Source organism: Herpailurus yagouaroundi, unplaced genomic scaffold (assembly GCF_014898765.1).
Source record: "Herpailurus yagouaroundi ecotype Mexico unplaced genomic scaffold, PumYag 141, whole genome shotgun sequence".
In the NCBI taxonomy this organism is placed as follows: domain Eukaryota; kingdom Metazoa; phylum Chordata; class Mammalia; order Carnivora; family Felidae; genus Herpailurus; species Herpailurus yagouaroundi.
In genome coordinates, this window is record NW_024412396.1 from 62,595,533 (window position 1) to 62,618,699 (window position 23,167).

The following is a 23,167-nucleotide window of genomic DNA, read 5'->3' on the forward strand; positions in this document are numbered from 1 at the left end:
AAAATTTTGAAAGAGAAGAATCAAAGAAAATAAAAACGTTATTTCCAAATGGTTTGTAAAAATAATGTTTTTGAGTTACAATGTGAAAATAGGTACATTTTAAACCTACAGGTATTAATAACAGGCTAGCATTTTGTTACTAGTCGGGTAAGGAGTGGATTTCCTCCAAAAGGGTTTCTTACTGGAAATAAATGAAGGACTTTGTAGTACGGTCTCAGCAAGAACACAAACTTTTCTCCCTTTTCAGGGTCTTTGCCATCTGGCATCCCGTCCACCACTTTTCTGAAGTTACTGAAAGGTCAGGATTGTGTCCTCCTGTACAAAATCAAACTCAGACTCTTACTTCTTCTCTGTTCACTCTGTCTTCCCGAAACAGTGTCTTCCCCTTGTCCCCGTGATCCAGTTTCCTGGATCTCCTCTGACTATTCCTCGTCTGGCTTCCCTCCTCACCATGGGTATCCTCTCAGTGCTCTGCCGGGTCCACTTCCCTTTTTTTTTTTTTTTTTTTTTTTAATTTTTTGTTAATGTTTTTATTTATTTTTGAGACAGAGAGAGACAGAGCATGAGCAGGGGAGGGGCAGAGAGAGAGGGAGACACAGAATCTGAAACAGGCTCCAGGCTCTGAGCTGTCAGCACAGAGCCTGATGCGGGGCTCGAACTCATGAATCGCAAGATCATGACCTGAGCCAAAGTCAGATGCTTAACCGACTGAGCCACCCAGGCGCCCCTCCACTTCCCTTTTTAATCCTCCATTTATGCTAATGGAGCACCATGATTGTCCTACTTGCCTAGGCTCCCAGCCCTTGGAGCTAATCTTGGCAGTTCTCTTTGCACTGCTTCCCAAGATCCAGTTCTTGAGGCTATCGGCTTCTTTTTGGGTAGTATTTCTAAGACTTGACTTCCTTTCACATGTCCATTTCCTTTCCCCTTGAAGCAGGACCTCATCAATTAGGCCCCAGTGACAACGGCTTCCTGTGGACCAGCCACCTCTTCATTCTATGGTATAGCTTGCAGCCAGATGAAGACCTTCCTCATCATGTCCCTTTCTTGTTCAAGAATCAGTACACACCCTGCTAAACCCCACCTCGGTGCCCCTAACATGGAAAGACTTTCCCTTTTTGCAAGCCAAAACTAATACATTCTTATGGTCCACCATCTTGGATGATGCCTTCAAAGTCTAACCTACTTCCATACTGGATTTTATTTTCCCCAGCAGTCACATCTGGAATGCTCACATCTCACACTCAGTTATTGAAACTAAAAGGCAGTTCTGGTAGACACCACAGTAATGGGGAGCCAGCAAAAGGGTTTCCATATATATTTGCTAAATGGAACTGAATTATATTGCAGCTACGCCAAAGCTTAATTTTAATCATGTAAAGATTGAGGGAGAATGGAAAGCACGTCTTGCTTCAATTTAACGGTTATTACTTTGATTTCTTAAAGCTTAATAACAGAAATAGATACACACTGAAAAGCTTTTTTAATTGGAAAAATCACGGGGACAAAACCTCTAAATGTTTTTCTTAGTTTTCTCTCCTCTGATGTTTTAGATAGATTTTATCACTCTGAATAAAAAGGGGTCTTTTGCCATCTGAGAAGCTACAGATTGATGACAATGGGTAGACTCAAATTTGTGAAGGATGAATTGTGTCCAAAAAACTGCAGGTCAGAGAGAGATTTTCCAAATGGGAAATGAATTCTGACAGGAAGCTGACTGCTGGGAAATGAAGGAAGGCTTTGAAAAGCCAGTAATCACGATCAAATTTTAGTTGTGTTGACTAGTCTGAAACACATATGTGAAATCTACAATATATAAGTTGTTCTGAAAAGAACTTAATTATGCAGAAGAGGAAGCCAAAGATCTTTTAAAAATCTGAGCATCCATATCATCGATGTGGTAACATGTCAAGATAACAGGTCTGCTTTACAAAATAATTGATGTTCAAGCATCCTCTGCCAGACTTATAAATCTCACTGCCATTATATCAAGTTTAGCTCCTGGTTAGGTAAAACTAGCAGGAAGTTGCTATGACAAGATAGATTGTTCAAAATCATCTGTGAAAATTAAATCATAAGATGTACTTGTACCTAATTTCCTCAGCATTATTTCTTTCTATTCTTGTGTGAAATGTTGTTTTCATTCATTCACTGAGCACTCACTGAGCGCTGTCCAAAGCTCCAGGGATTCAACCATCCCAGTCCAAGAGGAATTCACAGCCAAATACGGGAGCTCACGGGTTTGCTAGGAGGAAATGAACAGGAAAGGACAGGAAAGAACTTAAAAGGAGAAACATACGCTAAATGGAAACTTTCAGCTTTACTTCTAGATTTACTAATTGAAGAATAATGCAACAACTCAACGTCAAATAAAGGTAGCTAAGAACTCTGCCAACTTGGTTATAGTCAGATTCAGTTTTCTGAAATTCTCATGTCTTACAAAATTCACATGAGGGTGTCAGGAGGCCAAGACATCCGTGAGCGACAGCCCCGAACATTTTAAGATGCTATCAAATAGTGACTGTGTATCTGGGACAGTTTTTAGCACCTACAGATAAGTAACTATCCTTACATTTACTTCATGAGAAATGTAACTGTTAATACTTTTATTTTCTAGTTTGCTTGTGACAATACTTTATCATCATTGTAAGAGAAATGTAGAATTATATTAGGATACCGTCGCAAAACAATTCTGAAAGGATCATAGGGAATCATTACAGAAAGGTTAGAAAACACACAAACGATTGGAGGGGATCCACAATGATCCAATCTAACAATTCTGCGGAAAATATCAACAGCAAAGAAAATCTTGGAATTAAGCAACGTTGTAATAACAAGTTGAGGGAAGACGGGATAAAAGCCAACTAACTGCAAAAGTGAACTTATTTGGCCTGAGATGTTCTCCCCTTCCTTGCTGATGCCCACACTTCTCCCATCCTCTGCATCCCCGTGGGCCTGCCCTCTCACCCCGGCAACTGTTCCTCCTTTTATCTCGCTCGGTGGCACTGGGCTGTGGATAACCTGCCACTGTTTATTTTCCATGTTTTTGCCTTTCTTCCCGGATGGAACATGTGATGTTCCCTGAGGATAGGAAGTGTGCCTTTTATTTCTCTGTATCTCCAGCAATAGGAAGCCTCCTGTACATCATCTTTTTGGTGAGGATGTGTATACTCCTTTTTATTTTAATATCTATGTGAATATTAACAACATATAGTTGGTCAGGCAGAAAAGAGCTGGGATTAAAATTTTTAAATGCCATACACACACACACACACACACACACACACACGCGCACACATGCACACACCCCCCTTTTTTTTTTTTTTTGCCTTATTTGGGAATATTTCTGAAAAATTCAATATAGCCTTGTAGTAAATGTTATAAGAAATGAAACCGAGACACCTGGTGGCTCAGTTGGCTAAGCATCCGACTTCGGTTCAGGTCATGATTTCTCAGTTTGTGAGTCTGAGCCCCGCGTCGGGCTCTGTGCTGACAGCTCGGAGCCTGGAGCCTGCTTCCCATTCTGTGTCTCCCCCTCTCGCTGCCCCTCCCATGCTCATGCTCTGTCTCTGTCTCTCAATAATAAATGAACATTAAAAAAAATTTTTTTTTTAAAGAAATAAAACCATTCCCATTAAAAAAATCTGAAAATTCATTTATTTGAATTTAAAAATCTATTTTAACTTAGATAAGGTAGACAGAGAACAAAGACCATCAAACCTCTCATTAAGCAGTAACCCTCGTTTGCACCTCCCTCCCCTCCTGCCAAACTCCAGTTTATGAAGTTATTCTAACACATCCAATGAGCAACACTGTAATTTTTAAAAATAGTTTTAAATAATGCATAATTGTCCTAAACGAACAGGATCTACATCTTTTTTGAACTCCATCTACCACAGCCACACACTTAGCCTCTTTGAAGGTCACAGACACCTGAGCTCAGATGCTTACAGCACAGGAATGTCACAGACAACACTCACTGGATAACCTGAGCCGTACTAGCAGATTGGTGACTGAATGTCAGGACAAAGGACACTTAGATGGCTCCAACGCCCACTCTTAAAACAATTCCCTTCCCATCTGCTTGCTGATGCCCACATTGCTCTAACATTCTACAAGTAGACAAACAATTTAAAATAGAAATACCCCTGGGCCATCAGCTTTGTCTGGCACTGCCTTAGACCACACTTGACCCTGCCCCCACTGCTGATATCTAGCAGCCCTGGGATTTGGGGGGAAAGGATCCGGCCCACAGCTCCAGGGGTGCTATCAGCAGAACGCCACCCCCTTGCTCACAGTGACTGGTTCTCAGATTAGCAAACACTCCTGGTCCTCATCATTGGTTCAGGGGGGTCCCACCACCTCAGGGAGAAGCCCAGGACTTCTGACCCTCCCGAGGAGAGCAGCTCGCAGCTCAGGCTGGTGATGCGGTGGCTGTGAGGGTTGGAGACACTGCAGTCAGTACAAGGGCATCAGACCAATCACATTGGACACGGGGGAGGAAGGGCAAGGCTGAAGAATCCTAGAGATCCAGAGCGGAGCCCCAGCCTCGATAAAATTACACCCAAGCCCATCTCACCTCTGCTGGGTTCAGCTGTGTGAACCAACAGATTTCATTTATCACTTAAGGCAATTTGAGTTACAACGGGATGCACATTTACATGCTAGGAGAAGGCAACAGACCGATTGAAAATTGCATCATAAAGTTCATGTAAGTTCTATCGGGTCCTTTCTTGAAATCCTGTGTTGACTGACAGACTGACAGATGAGCTCTGGGCATCTGAAGGAGGAGATGTCACAGAGAGAAGAAAAAGGCACTTCAGAAAAGGATGACTAGGGTTCTGAACAATTTTTTTTAATGTCACCTTATGCCTAAGCCTTGGTTGTTAGGGAACCTGAGTTTTAAATTATAGGATTTTAGACACTGTGTCAGGAGTGATTGGAAAGATATTTTGAAGTGGGGGCCTTGATGGGCACCCCTCAAATTACAAATCACACAACAACAGCATGTCCTGTGCTCCCTTCAGATTTTAATTTTAATCCATGAGTAGGGGTGCCTGGGTGGCTCAGTCGGTTGAGCCTCCGACTTCAGCTCAGGTCATGATCTCCCGGTTCGTGAGTTCAAGCCCCACATCGGGCTCTGTGCTGACAGCTCAGAGCCTAGAGCTGCTTTGGATTCTGTGTCTCTCTCTGCCCCTCCCCTGCTCACACTCTGTCTCTCTCTCAAAAATAAATAATAAACCTGAAAAAAATTTTTTTAAAAATCCACAAATAGATTTCCCTTCTCTAAACCTCAGTTACGTGTAGAGTCAGGGCCACATGCTCTATGTGTGGGGGCCGCTCTTTTGCTTAAATGCTTGAAGTCAAACCTCAGACCTTTGAGATTCCAAGCCCCAGACATGGCTACAACACTTGGCGACCAGCGCTGGTCTCTCTCTGGGCTCCTGAGCCCATGGGTCCTGCCTCTCTAACCCTCCCCTGGGGGCTCCTTCCAATTTGGAACATGGATATTATGCACCCTGTGCATTCTCCCTGAGATGCTCTCCCCACCCTCTTCAAGTGGCTGCCCTGACTTGACCCCAAGTCTTTCCTGAAACACCCGCCTCCCACTGGGAAAGCCATGCAACCCCCATGTCCATCAGGGCCCCCACTTACAGGCGGTCATGATAGCCTTTGCTTTATCTAATGTGGCAGGAGGACAGATGTGTGATGGCCTAGTTTTTGTGTGATTATTTACCTAAGGTCTACTCTCCTGAATAGACTGTACCTAAGTATGAAGGCAGAAACAGGGCTACTTGCTCATTGGCAGTTGACAGGCCCTGAATATGCTGAATGATCTCACGATCTCTATTTAGTGTGATGCCTCAGTCTCTTTGCTTAGGCCAGTGTCCATGCCTTGCACATAATTCATACCTACAGTCACTTGGTCATTTATGTCCTCAGCCAGTGCTCTGGCCCTCCCCAGCCCACTCTCCAAACCTCATCTCCAGCAATGCAGCTTCTACTGCTGCCTTACTATATTAACACTTGGCCTTTCCTGGAACTATTGAGTTCAGAAGCAGCACAAAGAAAGAAGTGATAAAAAGCAGGACTGGCTTAGGGAAGCTAGCCCCAGGGAGCAAATTCCATGCTGAGCCCGTCTTCCAGGTTACATCCCAACATAACGTCCCTTGCTCTGCCTTAATCTTTTCTTTCACTTCATTTTAGGTCCTGAATAATCTATACTTGTTTAATTTAATAAGCATTTTCCCTTAATAATGCAAAGGCCTTTGGGAGGATTAAGGGGCTATCAGTCATGCACACTTCAGTGTGAATTAGTTTAATCAAAATACATCCCTACTACCATCCAGCTGAGATCAGCTAAAATGAGGAAATTAGGGGGTGGGGAGTGGAGAACAAGCAGCTGGTGATTTTGGAACACCATGATACAAGGACACTAGAGATCTCTGAGGTATGAGGACAACAAAGAAAGGGTGACCCAAGAGCCCAGAAAGGCAGAGGAGAGACTGTGCCTCCTTTTCCTTCTGTATTTTATTAAAAAAAATTTTTTTAATGTTTGTTTACTTTTTAAAAATTTTTAAAAATGTTTTATTTATTTTTGAGACAGAGAGAGACAGAGCATGAACAGGGGAGGGGCAGAGAGTGAGGGAGACACAGAATCCGAAGCAGCTTCCAGGCTCTGAGCTGTCAGCACAGAGCCCCGTGTGGGGCTCAAACTCACGAACTGTGAGATCATGACCTGAGCCGAAGTCGGACGCTTAACCGACTGAGCCACCCAGGTGCCCCAACGTTTGCTTACTTTTGAGAGAGAGAGAAACAGAGTATGAGGGGGCGAGGGGCAGAGAGAGAGAGGGAGACACAGAATCCGAAGCAGGCTCCAGGCTCTGAGCTGTCAGCACAGAGCCTAATGCGGGGCTTGAACCCACGAACTGCAAGATCATGACCTGAGCCAAAGTTGGACACTCAAGCGACTGAGCCATCCAGGCGCCCCTTTCCTTCTGTATTTTTTTTTTTTTTTGTATTTATCTTTCTGTATTTTAACACCAACAGGACACACAGGCTTGAGGGTATGAGTCAACCACACTAGGAATTAAAGATGCCTGGTGGGCTAGCCTGGGAAATTAAGCATCATTTTATTACACTCTCTGGGTATTACGTTCCAGGTTCCAGATTCCACTTCCCCAAACCTTGGGAACCAACCCATTCTTAGCCGGGGACTATACTTTGTTTCTTCCAAAGGGGAAAACTCTCCGCTATGTCCATGAACAGTGTGCCGTAAGCAACTGTTTAGCTGGTGGATCCACGGCGTGTGATGTGGCCACTGAATTGGAGAACTGGCCCTGAGGAGAAGCCGAGAAGGACTGAAACAAATTTTTTTTTTTCTTTTTGATCACCGTCCAAGGCCTTCATGTATTTGTAGGATGGGGTGGCCTGCACTTCAAATTATGCATCATATTTCAACAGTGACCACGTACGAGATTGTGTGGTCCTTGGGAAGAGCTTATGACGTGAAATATTCTTCCCACAAGGAAAGATATTTTGGTTTTGCATCAAGCCCTACCAAAATGAGGCACGTATAAGTATATGTCAAGAGAAAATCACTCCACAGAATTAGGCAGTGAGCTGTCTTCTGTAAAATGCTCTCCTGAATCTACTGTAACTGGGGGTTCTCCTCCTGGGTTCTCAGGCACCGAGCACTCACCTTCAACAATGTCGCCAGCCTGGGGGGCCTCCTGGGGGAGGCTCACTCCTGCTATCTTTCACTGCAATGCCGTGTTTTAAGTATTCTGTGGGTCAGATTAAAGTCTTTATTTGTTTTTTCGGTAGCCAAATAAAGACAAATCTGCAAGCCAAGGATACAGACACTTTAAACTCTGCCTTTGATACTCATTTCACTTAAAGTAAACGAGTTCCCTCATAGGGATCAGGAGGAAAGGACCTTCACGCTACTCACGAGAGTATCAGAAACCAAGCGCTGTTCAAATGCTCCTTGCTTTCTTATAGAAACAAACTTGGGGACACTTGGTCTCATTCCAGCATGGTAAGGAAATAAAACCATTCTCAGCAAAATAAAAATATCCCTCATGTGCCTGTTCCCTCCCCCCCCCCACTCACACTTTAGGAATGTTAAATCCTGCTTATCTCAAAACATTAGCCATCCAGATACTGATGACACTGTTTTGATGAGAAGGAAATGAATTTAATGGCATTCATTAAAAAGAGGGGTGATAGGATCTCAGCAACCCCCAACGTAGCCTCCCCCCTGCCCAGAGGCTACAGAGGTTGGCCCACTTGTCCTTACCACACCACTTCCGATTGCCGCGTCTTACGGCACGCTGATTTCCATCAGAATGGAAAAGTCTGTACACTCACAGGATATTATTAGAATTAGCGAATTAAATGACAAGGCTCTGGAATTGCTAAAGCACAAGTTTTGTAAGACCTAGTTTGCATTCTGGTGAGGAGAACATGAAAAGTCACCTCGTCTATCCCAAAGCTGTGCTTCGGGGTGCCTGGGCAGCTCAGTGGCTTGAGCGTCCGACTTCAGCTCAGGTCATGATCTCACGGTCTGTGAGTTCGAGCCCCGCATCGGGCTCTGTGCTGCCAGCTCAGAGCCTGGAGCCTGCTTCGGGTTCTGTGGCTCCCGCTCTCTCTGCCACTCCCCTACCCATGCTCTGTTTCTCACTCTCAAAAAAATAAATCAACATTAAAAGAAATTTTTTTTAAAAGAGTCAGATGTCAAAGCTCTGCTTCGATGTAGAAGAGGGGGGATGATAATAGCCACCACAGGTTGATGTACAGAATAAATGAAACAAAGTGCCAACAGCATTTGGTCTATAGTAGGCGGTAAAAATATTTAGCTAGTAGTATGATGACAAGATCCTAAAGGTGACCTCACAAAGAAATCAGTGTCTTGACCCTCAAGGTCAGCCAGACCAAGGAGCGTGCAGTCCTCACACATGTGGTAAGGGATGAGTCTCCCGGAAGCCTCGTTGTAGACGAAGCTGTCAGCAAGGCGCTGCACTCATTCTCGGAAGACACTGGAGGCACAAAATTCCCCTTAGAGTTTGGCCTCCTGAGCAGGTTCGAAGAACTCTTCTCTGTCCTGACTCTATAGCAGACAGAATTTGGAAGGGAAATAAGACAGGCTTCCCCAATCCCCAAGGACAGAGACGTTGGTAGAGTACACATAATATTTTCCCAATTTCTCAAATGCCTAGGCAATGTCCCCTCAGCACTATAAATATAGAAAGCACTCACAAGCCGTTTTTAGGAATGATGAAAATGAACTGTATCTAGAATTAGACCTCAAACTAAAATAATTTCTAATTAGTCTTAGCTTAAGCAAATACGCGAGGACTTAACCTGCAACGCAACTGTCCCTCTTTACCCATGGGGGACACGTTCCAAGACCCCAACGGGTGTCTAAATCGGTAGGTAATACCAAACCCTATGCACACTGTTTTTTTTCCTACACGTACATACCTATGATAAGGTTTAATTTATAAAGCAGGCACAGTAAGAGATTACAGGCATACCTCGGAGATATTGTGGGTTTGGTTCCAAACCACCGCAATAAAGCCAGTATCACAATAAAGCAAGTGAAATGAACTCTGGTTTCCCGGTACACATAAAAGTTACACGTGCACTCTACTCGTAGTCTGTTAAGGGTGCAATAGCATTATGTCTAAAAAACAACAACAACAACACAAAAAGCCCAGTGTCTACACCTTAATTTTAAAATGCCTTATGCTAAAAATGCTAACCATCAACTGAGCTTTCCGCAAGTTGTAATCACTGATTACAGATCTCTACAGCAGTAATAACGGAAAAGTTTGAAATAGCACAAGAATTACCAAAACAAAGCGAGCAAATGCCGTTGGAAAAATGGCGCCAATAGACGTGCTTGATCCAGGGTTGCCACAAACCTTCAATTTATTAAAAAAAAAAAAAAAAAAAAAAGCAATACCTGCAAAGTGCAATAAAGCAAGGTGCGATAAAATGGGGTATGTCAGTAGCAACAATAACTAATAATATAGAAAATTAAAACATTGTAATGAAAGTTAGGTGAATGTGGTCTCTCTCTCAAAATACCTTATTGTGCTGTAATGGATCTTCTTGTGATGATGTGAGATGACAAAATGCGTACGTGATGAGGGGAGGGGGGTGAATGACACAGGCGCTGAGATGTAGTGTGAGGCTGCTACTGACCTTCTGAAGACACATCAGGAGGACCATCTGCCTCTGGACTGCGGGGGAGTGTTGGTAACTAAGACCGCAGACAGTGAATACGCGGATAAGGGGGGGCCACTGTAATCTCAGGACCTATCTATTATCCAAAAAGGTAAAAAACACTGAACCTCTCCAGAATTTCTCCCACTAAGGTATGTAGATATACCCTTTTACTGTTGGATGCTGTAGGGATCTTATGGGAAGACATTAACCTCCACCCTACAAATATCCACACAGAAATCTAACAGCTGTTACATAATCCATAGAAATCCAGTAATTCTAATTACAAACTCAGTGTATTGCCAAAATGTACCATGTAATTCTTGGAACAAAGAGTAAATATATGTGACAAATAACTGCCTTATGAAGCATGATAATAAAACCCAAACTTGCAAACTCATCCCCAACTTAACTAGAAAATGACCAACGTTACTGTAGCTACCTGTGAGGTCCTTCCTGATCTCAGCCCTGTGCCTCACCTTCCGAAGAAACTGCTCTCCTGAATTTTGAATGCATCATTCCCTTGCTTTTCAAAATAACTATTTTCCAAATAGGGACCTCTAAATATATGTTAATTAGTTGGCTAAACAATGCAAAAACTTTGAGACCTTATCTCCCAATGGATCTACGTTTGCACCATAGAACGCAGGAGAAGCCGAGCCATAATATGGCTTGGCTGTTGCCATTCTTCCTTAACAGGCATTATGTGCCCTGCTCCTGATCTCCCAAGAGAAAGAGCCAAAGTTCTAAGGCCACTTACTCTTGGTCTCTGCCTAGAGCACTCACAAATTTCCCTTCATTCTCACTCAGTCTATGTAGGTGTTGTCTGAAAAGGGAGTAGAACTTTCCGCCCACCCAATACAAATCTTTGCATCAGACACTACCGAGCAGACTCAAGGCGGCCCACCATATTGGTAAGAAGTCCTCTTGCCCAGAAGAGAGTCAGCAGCAACCCAGACACTGTCTCCATAACTGTACCGCCACCACCTCCCCAGTCCTCTTCGTTAACAAGTGACAAAGCAGAGGACCATTATTGCCTGGTTGCCCGTCTAATTTGGTCAACACATTGCTACTAATTCCCATGGACTTTCTTCAACTCCCATTAGAGACCGTCATTTCCTCCTCCTTCTTCCAGAAAGCCACGTCACAGTCAGCATCCCAAACCGTTAAACTGTTGATCAAACTGTTAAAAATTGTGAAGGGCCTGGGAATTTAGCCTCCCTGCAAGCTAGCAAGGTAGCCTTGCCACAGATTCATGGGTGCTGGCAGCGGACCCATGATTACTGGCTCACAGACAAAGGACTCCATTACCCACGGCAGCAAGCAGCACGGGGGTCAGCACATTTGTGTCGGTTCCCTTTACCCCGAGTCCTATGGGATGAGGCAGATGGGCCCAGATGGGTGCCTACACATATGGAGGGCTGCATTATGGAGGGGGAAGCCTGAGTTGAGGGAGCCGGTTTCTTTTTAAATGGTTGATAAGCATGCCTACCTTTTGTTCTGGAGGAAGACCCTGACTCTATCTTCTAAGCCTGTTCGCTATCCAAACACCTTTGAAAAGATATTCTGGAAAAAGGAAGGTCAGTGCCTCACTCGTAAGATGTTTCTTTTTTTTTTTTTAATTTTTTTTTTAATTTTTAACATTTATTTATTTTTGAGACAGAGAGAGACTGAGCATGAACGGGGGAGGGTCAGAGAGGGAGACACAGAATCTGAAACAGGCTCCAGGCTCTGAGCTGTCAGCACAGAGCCTGACGCGGGGCTCGAACTCACACACCGCGAGATCATGACCTGAGCTGAAGTCGGATACCCAACCGACTGAGCCACCCAGGCACCCCACTTGCAAGATGTTTCAAAACAAGAGAGGTCCACTGAGAATAGTCTCTCATTATCTGCTATGCTTTAAAATTGTTCTTTAAGAGTTTTATTATATGATGGTTTTAAATTCTATCTTGAGCCCAGATATGGCAGTCCTGTTCATAAAGCCTCTTGGAGGAATGTGTGTCTGTGTGCAGCGAAGGGTTCCCCCCAAAGCGGTGTGTTTATTAGGGTTGACAAATACGAGGTTTATAGGTTCAGGCATTCAGAAATTTGGAAGGAATCATTCTGTTTTTTCCTCTATTAGGCCGGAATAATGATTTTTCTCTGTAATATTAGCTTGGAGTTTAATCAAGAGTTCTAAAAGACATAAAGCTCTGCTGTAAGACGGAACCATAAAAATACCGGAAGCTCTAGGAGTGGCTGCATGGCCAGCGGGCCTCCTTGATAGGATGGAAGCTCACCATTGCAGTGAAGCCACTACCGTGCATTATCCTACAATTTGCACTTGTTCCTCCCAAATCTGCCAGTTTTCCCATGTTACTAATGTACTGACCTCTTCTTCACATTACCCTGTAATTTATACCTTTTCTTTAAGTCCATCATATTCTTTGCATTACTAACGGACTGACCTCCCCTTTATGTTATCCTGCAATGTCCACCTGTTCCCCCTGCCTCCATCAGATTTTTCACGTCACTCCTAATGTAATGACATCTCCCAATGTGTACTGCATTTCTTGCAATTTGTGCTCATATTTTCAGAAAAGCTGGGGGAACGCTGCATTGTTACTGAGTATCTAGAGCTAAAGAACAGAGGCCGCTGAGAGGGAGTGTGCTGAACTTCACCACAACCCTTTGGATGGTGCTCCAGATTTAGGAAGGCGTCAGGAAGTGATTAAGTACGATGAGGGTCCTGAGCTGATGGCTAAGTACATGATGAAAAGGAAGACGAAAGTTTCCTAATCTGTCCTTTAGGAAAGCTCCGGGGGCTCTGCAGAATGAGAAAAGTCTATAACAACTAGCTTAATTTACATTTAACATATTCTTTTTTATTACATTCATATGAAAGAGATGCTTTTTCATATATTAACATTTTCTCTCAGCTTGTACTATTGCTATTTGCCGTATCTCCTCCAGGTTACTCTATGGCAGGACTTCCTACAGAATGTGCTACCTGTATGGAGTCTTAAAGGAGTTGGAGGGGTGCCTGGGTGGCTCAGTCGGTTAAGCATCCGACTTTGGCTCACATCGTGATCTCGTGGTTCGTGGGTTTGAGCCCCGTGTTGGGCTCTGTGCTGACAGCTCAGAGCCCGAAGCCTGCTTTGGAATCTGCGTCTCCCTCTCTCTCTGCCCCTCCCCTGCTCATGCTCTGTCTGTTTCTCAAGAATAAATAAACATTAAAAAAAGAAAATTAAAAAAAAATGAGTTGGAGATGGCCAGAGGGAGGTAATTAAGAACATTCCAGATACAGAGTGCTACATGTGCAAAGGCAGAGGTGCAGGTCTAAAACCTTTAGAAAACTTTAAATATTTCAGAGTGGTTGGAGTACTATATGAATAGGACAGTGGCTGAACCAGATCATGGAAGAATGCCCTTTGAAGGAATCTAGAGGTTATACTCTATGTAACTGGGAGCCATTAAAGAGTTTGAAGCAAAGAGACTCATGTGCTCACATCCGAAATCAGAATAATCTTTCTGATGGTGGTATGGAGGATATATTAGAAGGGAAAGGATACTGGAAGTAGGGAAACTAATTAAGAGAGCACATATTAGCTTGTAAGGACATGATGAGGGCATGTGCTATGGGCTAAATTGTGTCCCCTAAAATTCATGTTGAAGTCCTCAATGTCAGTACCTCGGAACGTGACTGTGTTTGGAGATAGGATCTTTAAAGGGTTAATTAGTTTAAAGTGAGGTCATTAGGGTGGCTCTAATCCATTATGACTGATATCCCAAGAAGAGGAAAATAGGACACAGACACACAAAGAGAAGACGAGGAGAAGACACACAGAAAAGACAGCTATTTGCAAGCCAAACACACAGGCCTCAGAAAAAAACCAACCCCGCTGATATCTTGATCTCAGACTTCCAGCCTCTAGAATGGTAAGGAGATAAATTTCGGTTGCTTATGCCACCCAGTCTGTGGCATTTGTTACAGCAAGTGAGCACAGCATGGATCAAGGATGGTGAGGAAGAAAATCATCTGAGACAGACCTGGGTGGTAGAATAGACCAAGTCTGATGACCAGTTGGTTTTAAGTGGTCAAGGGAAGAAATTGATTTAGAGGACTCTGGAGTGGGTAACTAGGTAGATGGTGATATTGCGAACCAAGAAGAGTAATACAAGAGAAGATCAGCAGGTCTGAAGGGGAGGACAACAGAAAGCACTTAGAACATGTGGAGTTTGAGGGGTCGATGGAGACATCCAGAAAGAGAGATGTTTAGCAGTAGAGAAAGCTATAGGGCTGGAATTCAGAAAACAGGACTGTGATAAAGACATGGAGCTGGGGGAGTCTTCCACATGGAAGGGAAGACTATGAATGAAATCTCCCAGAGGAAGGAGATTGGTAAAGGGGAGACAATTGGAAGGGTCATACAGGCAGACCCAAAGGTCCCATACAGCCACCAAAGGATACAGTAGGACCAAGTGCAGGAATGAGCACTGTCACATGCCGGTGGAAAAGGATGTTCCAGGGAGGGCGTGGTCACCAGGGTGAAGGCTGAAAAGAGGTCAGAGATTAGAGAGTATTCCTTGAATTTGGTAATTAGGAGATTACTGGTGAACTCCGCAAGATCATTCAGCAGAGCTCTCAGAGGTGGAAGCCACACTGTACTGAGTTGAGCAATGAAGAGACTGGGGAAATGGACACGGCAAGCACAGATCACCCTTGGCTGAGTTGGAGCTGGAGGTAATGCAGGCTCCAGAGGGGGTTCTATTATTACCAGTAGCAGTGGTGCTGGTGCTGCAGAAAGGGAGGGAGTGGAGCCACTAAGCAAGTGGGGGCTGCAGAGGTCATACACGAAGGTCAGAGGGTGCTGGGCCTCTCTGACATGTTATCTCTCCAAGACTTCCGATGTCATCCTTACAATGAGTTGCTCCTGCTCCTGTTTGGGGTGGCTGATTTGAATGAGAGCAAATTCCTTTTCAAAGAGTGTTTATGGGTGGAGGCAGCCCGCTGGTGGATCATTCCACACAGGCTACTCTGCGGGGTGAGGGAGATCACAGCCATTCGATGTTGTGAAGGGGTAAGCTGGGTCAGAGGAAAAGAAGAGAGGGATGGTAAATCACAAAGGAGGTGGAGAGGAACTTTATCCCCTAGCGGTGTCGCCCCTCATGGCCACAACTGGGTGAATTCTAGTTGCTCTCTGTGCGTTTACTCTCCCACCATGCTGCAAATTCCTTGTCTGCAGTGACCTGCCATCGTTGTAGCCTCTGCCACCGCACAACGCCAGGCATTTAGAGGGAGCGTGACCCACCCGGAATGGAAGTTCTACCACGGCTGTGTAGAGATCGGGGCCCTGGGTCTTCACCCCGATACCCAGGTTCTGCTCGCAAGGAAAGAAAGAGCCCGGTGAGCATCCACAGTGCACGTCTACACCCTCTAACGAGGCTGAGCTAGGTCAGGAAAGGCTGTGTGACCGAAGGGTCAGAGACCAGCTCTCCAGGGAGGTGACCAAAATTCTCTTTGAGCGAAGTCAAAGTTACATCCGGGGAAATAAGGTAATGAAGCCAAGAAGAGGGTTTTAAAGGGCAAAGTAAACTGGGTGGAGATAGGATTTAATACACAAAACCTGAAAACAATTCAGAACCAGGTGGCTATGAAATGTTTGTTTGGGCTTAAGGTGCATATTATCTGATTCCTTTGCTTCTCAGGGCACCTTTCCCACAATTTAAAAATCTCTCAAATTGTGATGCACTTTACAATCATTGGTATCTTAGCATTGTGTCATGGTTTAATGGGCAGAATTTCTTCTTTCGTTAGGGGTACATAATATGATGGTGCCCGAGAATCAATGTGTCTCAGACTTAATGATACGGTATTTTACTCTATGAAAGGGTATAGCAGTTGTTTTGATCTGCTGCTGTAATTAGAAGTACTCAGCTTCAGCAATGGGTAAATTTTGAGTACTATCTGAAAAACAGAGTGTCTCAAAAGGCACCCCTTCATATATTAAGACATTGAGGAACTGTTTTGAGAGCCAACTGTGCACTTTAATTTACCACTCTCCAAACAGTGAGCAGTAAGGACTCTAATTGGCAGAAAGGGCTGTTATGCTATACCATGAGTGATGACATTCAGGTCCCAAAACTCAATAATAAAAAGAGCCTGATTATTGCCATTTTTTTGTGTGCAGTCGTTTGTATGTCTGTAATTAAGTCTGTGCCTTCTTTCCAACACTGTGGAATGCTGATCACTTACTTCATGGGTGGGGAAGAAAAAGCCTGGAGAGTCTGTTCTTTCAAAAGTCAGAAGACACATTTTAGCTTGCAGTTGGGACAGACTAGAAGATAGCTCTGAAGAATACTTTGAGACAGTATCTTTCACCAGATGAACCCTGTGGTAACTGTGGTCTTTGAGTTTGTATTGCTTTCAGTGTTTACAGGTCAAATCTAAATTTATATATTGGAAATGTGTTCTATTTTCCCTACCGAATATGGGATGAATTGATTTATTTGCTTATTTTTAAATGCGTCTACTGGCCTTTAGAAGCTATTATTTACATAAAGGTACTTTTGAACTTTACAAACATGTTGGAGGCTACCTACTTTCCAAATATTTTAAATAAGGTATTAGATACGTACAAAGCAACATCCGTATCTGAAATAATAAAATGAAAGACAGAAATCATTGCCAAATGCCTTCCTAAATAATATTTTTGAAATAATCATTTTCACAGATCAGCTTTTGTCATACTAAATTAAGATATACTTTCTTAAAATATTAAACGTTATGAATATCTAAATGTATTTTCAATGTTTTATAGAAAGAATATGGAGTATATTTTTGGTGGCAATCAATACATCTATATTGGGCAGTTATTTTAATGGCTATTACCATTCAGTGTCTAACTTTATTTTTTTTAGCTGATCCAAGAGACAATTAACAAATGTGAGTATTTATCTTAACCTTTTTTGAGGTCTGAATTCACTTTTCATCTGGGCTTTTCTCATTTTCATCTTGTACCTGATTACTTCACAAGGCGTATGCCTCTTTTCTTTCCTTAATTGCTTTTTGTACTTCCTTCTTCATTCTGTTTTTCAATTGCTTGTTGCTAAGCGATGTGCACAACAGTAGGATATACATTCATTACCTTTGAACATGGCCCACTTGGTATTATTTTCCTCTACTCCTTTACCTCATTTGAATTGACCTCAACTGCACTTTCTGCTTTCTTTTGACCTTTCTTTTTGCCAAAACACCCATCTTCCTGTCCTTTGATCATGACTCAGGGGCTAGTGTATTCAATACTTACCCCCATTTTGTCTATGCTCTATTGTTTTTGTTAAGCTCTGGTGGCCAGACTCATTTCACAGGACTATTTCTCTTTGTTAGTCTCTCCTTTTTGTCTTACTACTTTCATTTGTATTTAAAGACATTAGAAAGACACCTCTTCTTTGATGAAATTTAGGTCATTTCTTATTATTTTCCTTTGATCACTTCTGTTGTTGCGGATGTCGGTTCGTCTCAGTACCCCGGCACCTGCTACTCTCTTATAATATCAATTCTGGTATAATCTGATAAAACCACATCACTTACTCAACGTAAATTTGTTCAATTTTGCAATGACCTATAATGTATTTAATTTATTTAGCCACGGTAAACTGCCAAAAAAAAAAAGCTCCCCCCGCCCAAACCAAGCAACCAAAAAACACCCGAACTCCTCAATTAGTTACGAACACGTACCATAATTTTCTTTTTACGTACATGTCTGAATAAATATTTTTGAAGAATGCAGAGTATGCGTCACCTTTACCAAATGAGGCTAACTTATACTGGTGGCCTCATACGGACTCTTGTTCCATTATTATTGTTAGAGACCATTATTTCTTTAAAAAAATTTTTTAATGTTATTTATTTTTGAGAGAGAGAGAGAGAGAGAGAGGGAACGCGCACACAAGTGGGGGAGGGGCAGAGAGAGAGAGAGAGAGAGAGAGAGAGAGAGAGAGAGGGAGACACAGAATCTGAAGCAGGCTCCAGGCTCTGAGCTGTCAGCACAGAGACCGACGCGGGGCTTGAACTCACGAACCATGAGATCACGACCTGAACTGAAGTCAGATACTCAACTGAGTGAGCCACCCAGGCACCCCAACAATAATTTCTTTTCTTTTCTTTTCTTTTCTTTTCTTTTCTTTTCTTTTCTTTTCTTTTCTTTTCTTTCTTTCTTTCTTTCATTTATTTATTTTTTTAATGTTTATTTATTTCTGAGACAAAGAGCATGAGTGGGGAGGGGCAGAGAGGGAGGGAGACACAGAATCTGAAACAGGCTCCAGGCTCAGAGCTGTCAGCACAGAGCCCGACCCAGGGCCTCAAACTCACAGACTGTGAGATCATGACCTGAGCCAAAGTCGGTTGCTCAACCGACTGAGTCACGCAGGTGCCCCTGACAGTGATTTCTAAGAAGGATGTGGATGGGTTTATGATTCAGGGTTCCCTAATATTCAGCTTGACTCCATCTGGCCATAACCTTATAAGGCCTTGCTATTCTAATTCTAAAATATTTTTTTCCAATGTTTATTTACTTTTGAGAGAGAGAGGGTGCAAGCTGGAGAGGAGCAGAGAAAGGGAAGCAGAGGCTCTGAAGCAGGCTCCAGGCTCTGAGCTGTCAGAGCCCGACGTGAGGCTTGAACTCATCAACTGTGAGATCAGGACCTGAGCCGAAGTAAGACGCTTAACTGACTGAGCCACCCAGGCGACCCTTGCTGTTCTAATTCTAAAAAGAGACAAGTGATACTTCTTTTCCTATTATGACACGGGGATGTCACCAAGTTACAGAAGAGCTTTAAACAAGATTCAATATATATAAACTCCCTGGAACAAACTTGTTCTATCAGAAATGTCAGACGTGTATGGGTATACAGGTTACTACTGGTCTATTCTGTTTCACATCTGGCCTATTAATAATTATTTTTATTTCTGTTTATTCTAAATTTTGCAAGTGTATCTTTCTTAATATTTATTGTAGGACTCCTTTCTCTTGAATACTAGATTGCATAACCAAGTGAAAGAACTCAAATTATTAACTGACCTCATAATCAAAGGATCTCATATTTCAAATTGATCCTAAACTGAGAATTTACTTCCACTTTTTTCTTTTGAAGGTGGTTTATAAGTTGAAAAATGATAATAAAAACTAAATAATAAAATGGAAAAAAATGTTAACTACTTAAAAGGAAACATGATAGAAACATGCCAGCTATAACTATCTATAAACTCTATGGCTTACTGAGAGGCAGTTAGTGTAGTTATTAAGAGAACAGGCTTGGGGATTAGTCAGCTTGGTTATCTTCGCTATTTCACTAAAATGAAACAAGTATTACTTATGAGGCAATAGAACACAGTAGTTAAGAATGTAAGCTTGAAAATTTACACAATGAGTTAAGAACAGTCAAGACAATTCCAAGGAAATTACGAAGCTCTAAAAGTTATGCTACCAGATTATCAAGACTTATTAAAAAGGTACATAATCAGGAGAGTGTGCTATTGGCAAGAGGACAAACAGACCAGTGTAAAATAACAAAGACCTGGGAAGGGCTAATGTTACAGTCTCTAAAGTCCAAAGGCTGTCTAGAGGCAGAAACCTTTCTTGGAGGACCTGAGTCTTTTTCCTTATGTCCCTCAAGTGATTAGATAAGGCCCACTCACATTATGAAGGGTTATCTGCTTTACTCAGTGTCTAATGATTTAAACGTTTTTTTTATTTTTATTTTTTTGTTTTTTTTTATTTTTTAATTTTATTTTTTTATTTTGAGAGAGAGAGAGAGAGAGAGAGAGAGAGAGAGAGAACGAACGTGAGCAGGAGAAAGGGGCAGAGGAAGAGGGACAGGGAGAATCTTAAGTAGGCCCCACGCTCAGTGTGGAGCCTGACACAGGGCTCAATTCCAAGACCCTGGGATCATGACCTGAGCCAAAATCAAGAGTCAGATGCTAACTCAAAAGAGCCACCCAGGTGACCCTGTAAAGATTTAAATGGTAATCACATCTTACAAATATCTTTGCAGCAATATCTGGACTGCTGTTTGATCAAAAACTGGGAAGTATGGCCTAGCCAAGTTCAAACCATCACTCTTGGCATTAGGCAAAGATTTCTAAAATCTAAAACCAAAAAAAAAAAAAAAAAAAATCATGAATCAGTTGAAAATTGATAACTTGGACTTCAAAATAAAAGACTTCTGTCTTTTAGGGATACCCGGGTGGCTTCAAGGACACAAAAATAAAAGTCATAGACTGAGCCTGTATCTGGCATATGTTAAAATCTCTTACAACTTAGTACTTAAAAAAATTTTTTTAATATGGGCAAAAGATGTGAACATCTACTTCATTACAAGAGATATGGATGGCCAACAAAAACAAGAAAAATTGTTTAAGTCATGAGGGAAGTGTAAATTAAGAGTACACAGACATACCACTATACATCTATTAGAAATGGCTAAAAAACAAAACAAAATAAAAAATTAACAATTCCAAGTGCCAGCAACAATGAACAACTGGCAATCTTGTATCTCGCTAGTAAGAATACAAAATGCTTTGCCAGTTTCTTCTAAAATTAAAACATAAACCTATCACGTGACTCAGAAATGGCCTTAGTTAACCCCAAAGAAACGAAGACAACCATCCAAACAAAAACTGGAACGCAAATGTTCATAGCAGCATTTTTCATAAATGCCCCAAACTGGAAACGACCCAGTGTCAAACTGTAGTAGAATTCATACAATAGCACGTGACTCAGCAATTATGGGGAACTAACCACTGACACATGCGACGACAGGGGTGAATTTCAAACGCATTATGTGAAGTGAGAGAAACCGATACAAGAGATTACTGTGCGACTCCACTTATGTGACAGTCTGGAAAAGGCAATAATACAAGGATGGAAATAAGATCGGTGGTGTCAGAGTTTGGGAGGAGAGGTAGGGAACTCAAAGGAATAGAAGTATTTCATATGCCGATTGTGGGGCTGGTTACACAGCTATATATATTTGTCAAAACTCATGACTGTACACCTATTAATATAATTCTGTGATATGTAAATTATACCTTAAGAAGGCTCATTTTTAAAAATTAGAAGTGAAAGAAAACTAAAGCAATGAAAAAAATTTACATTAGGGTAAAATTTAGTGGGAGAAAAAAATAGAAACAGGAGTTCAAAAAGAAGAATCTAAATCTTCACATTGTTAAAGAAGAATCTGTTCACAAGATTTTAAATGTTTGTTCACACTTTTGTGAGGGAAAAGTGATGAGTTTCAAATCACAATGATACTTAGATTCCACTGGATACACTTAAGGGTGATACAACAGTTTTATTTTGAAATGTCAGTATTTACAATACACTGGAAGTTATATGCTTGGCAAACATTTAAAAAGTTTTGGCTATCAATCTTAAAAATGAACAAGAAAGTACACTGTTTTTAAGAATTCGTTTAGAGAAATACAAAGACCACCACCCTAGGCCACGCCAGAGATGGTTTACAGGTGTGACAACATATTGAGCCCCAAAGCCTCTTCTCGGGCAGGCAGGCAGTCTGCCTTCAGTCAAAAGCAACTTGTCTACATAAATGTGTTTTATAAATACTCTTATTGTCTATGAGGGCAATAAGGTGAAAAAGATTGTAAAGCACTGCCCTTGAGAAATTCTTCCACGTGTGAGTAAGTGGAAAGGTAAAGAACGCTAAACTGTAGCATTTAGTTGAAATAGCGAATCACTAAAAACAGTATCAATGACCATCCATAGGAAAGTGTATAAATAAAATGTAGAATTATCTTTCAGTGAGGTTTTATATAGCAATGAAAATGCATGAACTCCAAGGGCTACATGTATTATTGATGAATCTCAAAAACTTAATGTTGGGCGAAAAAATCAAGATCTTGGCTATGAACAATACAATACCATGTATATAACACTGGAAAACATGCAAAACAAGATAACATATTGTTTACGGATAAATATCTATGCAGTTGTATTAAACATGTACAAGATTGATAAATACCAAAATATAGAGTATCACAGTTCACTCTAGAGAGAAAGGGTAAAGAATCAGGGAAGGATGCATAGGGATTTTCAACTCTACATGTACAATTTTATTTCTTTTAAAAATCTGAAGTAAACAAGGCAAATGTTAAGACTGGATAAAGCTAGGTGGCTGGTGCACAAGAGTTCCATTGCATTACTATCTATACCTTTCTGTGTTTAATATATTTATGATGAGCACACACAAAAAATGAAAGCATGCACTTGGTATCTTGAAATTTGGTAGGAGTCCCAGTTTAAAATAGATTTGATAATTTATGACAAATACACAATCCTCAGAGCCCAAAGCATCAGAAAACTTAACCAAGCCTACAAACCATTATTTATTTTTTCATTAGTTGCTTATTGGAACCCAAATCCAACGTCAGTCTGGATACCCTTTTTGAGTTCTAAGAAACTCAAAGAAAATCTTACATGTTTTAATGATATAGATCATATATCATATCTAACATAAATAACATATTTTTGTTGTTGTTTTTAAACCATTTTATTTAATTTCTTTTTTAAATTTACATCCAAGTTAGTTACCTTATAGTGCAACAATGATTTTAGAAGTAGATTTCTTTTTTTTTAATTTTTTTTTCAACATTTATTTATTTTTGGGACAGAGAGAGACAGAGCATGAATGGGGGAGGGGCAGAGAGAGAGGGAGACACAGAATCGGAAACAGGCTCCAGGCTCTGAGCCATCAGCCCAGAGCCTGACGCGGGGCTCGAACTCACGGACCGCGAGATCGTGACCTGGCTGAAGTCGGACGCTTAACCGGCTGCGCCACCCAGGCGCCCCTAGAAGTAGATTTCTTAATGCCCCTTACCCATTTAGCCCATCCCCCTTCCCACAATCCCTCCAGTAACCCTCTGTTTGTTCTC

General features: G+C 41.9%; 1 protein-coding gene across 3 annotated transcripts in view; it reads right to left on the reverse strand.

Moving 5' to 3' along the window:
- EFCAB11 (EF-hand calcium binding domain 11) overlaps positions 1-23,167 on the reverse strand; it is a 160,837-nt gene that overhangs the window by 67,289 nt on the left and 70,381 nt on the right. Inside the window, exon 6 of one of the 3 annotated variants that reach the window (XM_040477986.1) lies at positions 14,701-14,770. The exons of the other annotated variants lie outside the window; for them this stretch is intronic. Coding sequence (XP_040333920.1) covers positions 14,716-14,770 — 55 coding nt within the window. The 3' untranslated portion in view covers positions 14,701-14,715. Of the gene's footprint in view, positions 1-14,700; positions 14,771-23,167 lie in introns of those variants that run through there. 3 annotated transcript variants of the gene reach the window in all.